Source organism: Uranotaenia lowii, chromosome 2 (assembly GCF_029784155.1).
Source record: "Uranotaenia lowii strain MFRU-FL chromosome 2, ASM2978415v1, whole genome shotgun sequence".
Taxonomy (NCBI): Eukaryota; Metazoa; Arthropoda; class Insecta; order Diptera; family Culicidae; genus Uranotaenia; species Uranotaenia lowii.
The window spans coordinates 271,803,937-271,810,589 of record NC_073692.1 but is presented as its reverse complement, the minus strand read 5'-3'; the positions used below and the strand labels follow the sequence as shown (position 1 = coordinate 271,810,589).

The following is a 6,653-nucleotide window of genomic DNA, read 5'->3' as shown; positions in this document are numbered from 1 at the left end:
TAATAAAAAAAAAAAAATAACTACTTGATGATTATATTTAATATGATACAAAGATAAAATTCAATATTATTTCATGAGTTGCAGTGATGAAAATCAGATATAAAACCATTTTGTTATATTCCAACTCTTCCAATTATCAGGCTTAAAAAGTTTCTTTTTTGAAGTACACAATAATAACTTCATAAATTTATAAAACAATATGTTCATTGACAACTTCTTCTGTCAAATTAAAAGTTGGAAAATGGGTGATTTCTGGAATGATGAATAAGAAACTGATGAAAATTAAAATAATGAATTTCGAAATATTTTGTAGCCGTCAATTGAAATATTGGGTCCTTAAAAACAAAGGCCCTTTGCCCTTTGTCAAAGGGTAGAGCTTTGTTTTACTATTCTTCAGAACACAAAAATTCTGAATTAAAAAAACAATGAGAAACTAAACTAAAACTAAAAACTAAAAAAAACAGGGAGTAAGATTTTGCCAGATTTTAAGATAAAAGAAGTACAATATAATAAATAAATTAAATGGAGTAAAGTGAACAAGTAGAAGACTGCTAAAACTTTTTCTGGGAAACTGGATAATTGATTTGAAGCCTTTCTTTTTAATGTTTTGAAGTTTTGTCAAAAAAGATTTTTTTTTAATGATTTTCAATTATTTTCAAAAGTGATTTCGAGAACCAAAGCTGTTAGACAAAAACCTCACTGCATATTTGAATTCAAGGCACTCAAATTAATCAAAACAAGCTTTTAAATTCTTTGCACCTAGAAAAATGTGAAATTAGAGGCCTTGAGTAATTTATCAAAACGATTTTGAATACGGAGTTTAGGATTCAGAAGAATGAGAAACACGAAATACAATTGAGCAGCATAATTGAGATGACTTTTATATATTTTTTAGAATCAAAGTGATGTGTTATAAAGTCATCAATTCTAGGTTTTTGTTTATATTTTACTAAATCTGTTGACTATCGTTAGTCTTCAACACCTATCACATGGTTACCAACAATTAGTATTCTTTGAATGAATTTTGAAGTTCAAATGGTTGATTTCAAATTTTAGTTGCACTTGTTAGTAAAAACCCGTTCCAAACACGAGTTAAGGTTTTTGTGTGTCAAGATTTGAGTTTCAATACAATAGGATAACTGAATTGCAAATCGAAATCTACAATTGATTAGATTAGTGAACGTAATATACAGTCGTAAAATGAAATGTCTTAGGCCTAGAGAGCAATGTAATATGAAATTCCGCCGGAGGCGAGCCAACTTTCTGACATGTTTGTTAACACTTATTTTTAAACACCTTTTGGGATCAAATGATTTCCCGGTAAACTCATTTTTTTGTACTGAAAATATGAATTGAAAAAATCTCCATGGGGGGGGGGGTTAAACCCCTAAACCCCCCCCCCCCCCCCCGTTCGCACGGCCTTGCTCACCGGTAAAGCTGATCAAAATTTCCATAATTTCTTCTAACAACTCAGTCCGCGGCAACTGTTCTCCAATCTCTCCGGCATCCCACATTCGCCAGATTACGCTCCACTTGATCTAACCATCTAGCTCGTTGGGAAATTACATTATGTACAATGAAAAGCGTAATATTGTCATCGTGTGTACCAGAATTTTATATACATGGTTATTTGAGGTTTTAAACTAATCCTTACTGGCTGGAAAAGAGAGAAGATTTCACAGATTGTTTAATTCCCGAAAAAAAGATTGATTTCGCACATTTTGTTTAATAAATTATAATTTCTCGTTCGTTGTTCCTGAACCCGGACTTTATTCAGACTTATCTAGAACTACACCGTATAATTTTATATTATTCCGGTTAGATTTTGCTTCTTTATCAAGTAAAACGAAACAGTCATCGTTTGTTGGTACGCAACTCAGAATTATTATAACTCTACATTGTACATTTTCACGCCGAATATTCTGGTCAACTGTTGTCCCCTGCTTTGGCGGCATACGGCACAGCAATTCACTCTAGGATCGCAGCAGGCTACATCTGGGTGCTCGCACCTATTGAAGTCCACGCTCCAATGTTGGCCAGCAGGGCACGGGATCAGGCAGGCGTTTCCTTGCAAACATTTGAAAAACGAATTACAATCTGCCCTATTTGGAAGATGGATTGGGTTCATGGGGTTGTCAGTGATCGGACAGCCTGCATCAGGAGTGCACTGAGCGGGTGGAGGGCAGGGATTCGGCCAGCACGGGTCCGCTGGAGGGAAAGGCAGACACTGTATCGTTGGATCGCAGCAGGCATACTCTGGGAATTCGCATCTCTTCAATGCCATACTGAAATGTTCATTTGGCGGGCACTGTATCAGGCATCGTTGTCCGTTGCTGCACTTGTAGAACTTTCCACAGTCGCTTTCATGTGGTAGATGCGTTGGATCCATGGGGTTTTCGTTGACTGGGCACCGCGCATCGGGGACACAATTTGTGGCGCATGGGATGCAAGGGTCATTCGGTTGTGGAGTAGGAGCTGGTGTAGGGGCAGGCGTCGGCGCAGGTGTCGGTGCAGGCGTAGGAGCAGGTGTAGGTGCTGGCGTGGGAGCCGGAGTTGGAGCAGGACCGCAGTCACCGCATGGGTTGCATGGTACGGTGGGATCACAACACGCCACATGTGGCCATTCACATCTATTGTGAGTAACACTGAAATGCAGACCAGCTGGACAAGTCATTTCACAAGCTCTGCCAGCATCACATTTGTAGAATTTGTTGCAATCTTGATGCTTCAATTTTGTGGGATCGCCTGGGTTATCATTCAATGGACATCTGCTATCTACTACACAAACTCCTACTGGGCACAAATTACAGTCTTGTGCGAACACCTGGCTCAAACAAGCCAATGTGATGAAAAACTTCAACATTTTAGCACCGACAATGAGAATCTTCGTTTATTGTGATAACGGCTCGTTCTGAAGATATAGTACTGAGCAAAGCAGAAAAACACAAATCAATTTATACATTCTGCAGAAACAGGTTGATAATTTATCATTTAGTTACTGTCATTGTGGTTGATTCGCAAACATGTAAACATACTGATTGGTATTTTTAATCATCAGTTTTAAAATGATATCATGTGCGTTTTAGCAGGGTGACGTATGTTTACCTTCCCGCGTAGATGGTTTAATTATCGCGAATTTTTCTTTGATAATAATACAAAAACAGGATAGATGACCACCTCGAAGAACTTTGCCTACTCATGATGGGCGCCTTCTTCCGCTTTAATTGATTGTCATTTGTAGTTGAACCACGTTGAACCATTTTGTAGCATGATTCTGACTGCGGAATATCGCTTATCTTATTCCTAATTGTACATCGAATGGTTGAAGATAGATGAAACTATCTTAAAACAGATTCGAAAAAAAAGGAAATTGAAATTCAGATTTAAGATTGAAATTTAGTATTCAGTTTCACAGGGTGGCTAGCGAACCAAATGTATGGGAAAAACTTGATTATATAATACTAGCTGGTCCCGTCGGAACTTCGTTGTGCTTTTAACTTTAAAGTTGAGGTGATTGTTTATGAATTGTAATTGGGACGCATTTTCACGACAAAATTTCTAAAAATATTATACAGTATTTTTAAGTGACTTATTTACAATTTTTTTTTCTGCTTGTGACTCTCAGGCTGAGTAAACGTTAACATTTAGGGCAGTTATGGTTTGTGATGCTTGTGATAAGATTAATTAACAAGACACTGAGATTCAACATGGAAAAATCTTAGTCAAGTAAATCTCATGTGAGTGTGACCTTTGAACAAATGGAATGAGAAAATGAGCGATAGAAAATTTTAAAAGCTGTCAATCAGAGACGCTGACATCTGGGATACTGAAACATTCCAGGTCGACTGGATGCAGAGTATCTTCGTAAAGGTCCCGAAGAAAGGAGACCTGACAGAGTGCGGTAACTGTCGAGACATAACGTTGATCTGTGCAACCCTCAAAGTACTCTACAAAGTGATCCTGGACAGGATTCAGGAGAAAATTGACACAACCCTTAGACGGCGACAAACTGGATAATACTGGAACCAAGACCGTGCGAACGGAGATTTTTTCAAAGTTAAATTATTAGTTAAGAAAAGTCCGTCATAATCGGCAGTTACTTGATCGCAAAAGGTGTTTGAACATAAGCGTTAATAAATATGTCAGAAAATTAGCTCGCCTCCGGCGGAATTGAGTTCTGCATCACTCAAGGCCTGAGACATTTCATTCTAAGACGTTTTCAAATTGATATTAATTTTTTATTGTGAATTTCAGTTTGTAATTCAATAGACCATCTGATTTGAAACTCAAATCTTGACACAAAAAATAAATTGTATTTAGAATGGGTTTTCAGAAGTGAAACCAACCAAATTCAGATTTTAAAGCTAACTTTCGAATATTATTTTGTATGTCAACAAGTTGGCAGCCATGTGACATGCGTTAAATACTTATGATAGTCACCAGAGTAAGCCAAATAAAAAACTTTAATTTTATTATTTATCTTTTTGATTATTAAAAAATGCCATTACAAATTTTCTGCTAGTTATAAATATTCTTTAAGAAAAAAAAGTCTGCTTCATTTTTATTTTGTGTTTTTTGTTCTTTAAAATGCTCAACTCCACATTCAAAAGAGTTGGTTTTTCGAGTAGGCCTTGCTCGGGTGCGGACGCGTTTTTCTGTATTTGCGTTGCTCTGCAATTTTTAAAGTTTTGTCTTTTAAAAAAGAATCTAATGGTTTGAGAAAGTGAAATTTGCAAGAAAACGAAAAAATGTTGTTGCGGCAAGAGTGGAGAAAACCGAGTGCTGCCTGTAGCTGTCATCAGATTGACATTTCGATCTGGCAACATTGACCGTTGGAGCGGGGGCAGAGTGAAAATTTATCTTTGTTGAGAAAGTACCGTTATGATAGTTTTGAGAAAAAGTACCACGCGACGCAACAGTAGGAAAAGTTTGTTGATTTAGTGCGGCATTAAGAGGTTTTCGGTTGTTTTAAAGTTAGGAGATTTGTGAACCTTTATTGTACCAGCTGGAGGGACAAGTAAGTTGTCTAGATGTAGATTAGAACTATTTCCTTTATTCATTTTGATTGTTCGCACAGATTCGTAGCCAGGACAAATTTAGATTTGCCTTTGATCGAGGTGTAAAGCCATTATTGTTGTAGTGAACATTTAGCGTTGCGGTGAGTACTAAGTATTTGAATAACCCTGTAAAGCATTATAAATTAATTCTAAACCATAAAACAGGTTAGGCCAACGGCGAAAATTATAAAGTTGCTAGGTTTCGTTTGGCTTGGGGAGGTCGACTAAATGTAAGTCTAGCTTATCCATTTACATAACCTCATTCTGATGATTTTGTATTTTGTATTTTTAGTCTTGAAGTTTTATTTCTATACACCAGTTTTGTATTGGTACAAATATACTGTCGGAACTCGACCCAATCCCCTGTTTTTACTGACCTACGGCAACAATTCTTCAAGAATTTACACGATGGCCACTGAGATGAGTTCCAGCGATTATTACAACACCATCGATCTGGAAAATGCATTCAGCTGTGTGGCATGTGATAAGCCGGATTCAGCCGACAATGTTGTCGCTTGCGATCGGTGCTCCAATTGGTGGCACTTTTCTTGTGCCGGAGTAGGAGCCGATATTAAGCATCAAGCTTGGGTGTGTGCAAAATGCCTTCCGACAAAAACCGCTTCCAACCGGTCCTCACCTTCCGTCCGCAGGGCAAAACTCGAGCTGGAGTTGAAGCGAGTGGAGGAGGAACAGGAGCTGGACAAACGGTATCTTGCTAAACGATACCAAGTGATGAAGGATTTGGTGGAGGAAGACGATTCACACAGCAACCGATCACAGGAAATAGAATTACCGAAAGAAAAGTCGCAGCGAACTGCAAACTGGGTGGCTAGCCAAACACATTCTGACACGGAAGGTGCAGTCGGTGGACTGATTCCACGCGACATCCAGAATGTTCCGCACGGAGAGGTAGTCACCAGGGAAGGAGAACCGAAAATCGTGCCTACAAATAAGGCAATGATGGGAGGCGTTTGCGGGGAAAATAATTCCACCGATTTGTTTCGGACCCTGCAGCAGCAACTTCGTGCCTGGCAGGGAAGTGAACGACCGTCCGTAATGCAGCTTCAAGAGCTGAAAAATCAATTCAATCTGTGTCGATTGGCATTGACACCCCCTGCAATTGCACAGCAACAGTTGGAAACAGCTTCATTCCCTCCAGCTGAGAAACGAGATGAGCCGATATTTCTACCCAAGCAGCAGTTGGTTCCAACAACAACAACAGTTTGTTCATCAGGTGCAATGGCTCAGTCAGCAAAAGCACCTTTGTTTCCGCAGCCAGTTTTACCGACTATTTCGGAGCGATCCGAGAACAGCGAGGAGCGAGTTAATCAACAACTACCTGAACCTGCTGTTCCGGTTACCCAAGTTGATTTTCCTGTCGCAAATGTGGAGCGACGAACGAATACTCTTGCGCCAGGTCCATCCAAGTCACAAGCGGCAGCCCGTCAAGTTCTGCCACGAGATTTGCCGCCGTTTTCCGGAGATCCTGTGGACTGGCCGGTATTCATAAGCCAATATAATTACACGACGGAGGCGTGTGGTTTCAGCGAAGGCGAAAATATGATCCGCCTGCAACGGTGCCTGAAAGGAGCGGCA

General features: G+C 39.3%; 1 protein-coding gene across 1 annotated transcript; it reads right to left on the bottom strand.

The window, feature by feature from the left end:
• Positions 1-1,767: 1,767 nt before the first annotated feature.
• LOC129749199 (DBF4-type zinc finger-containing protein 2 homolog) lies at positions 1,768-2,911 on the bottom strand. The gene has a single exon (XM_055744125.1). It carries the CDS (start codon positions 2,861-2,863, stop codon positions 1,886-1,888), a length of 978 nt encoding a protein of 325 aa, XP_055600100.1. The 5' UTR covers positions 2,864-2,911; the 3' UTR covers positions 1,768-1,885.
• Positions 2,912-6,653: the final 3,742 nt, after the last annotated feature.

What these genes read in the sequence shown, in the direction of transcription:
- LOC129749199 (XM_055744125.1), bottom strand. Translation starts at nt 2,863, where the DNA reads ATGTTGAAGTTTTTCATCACATTGGCTTGTTTGAGCCAGGTGTTCGCA.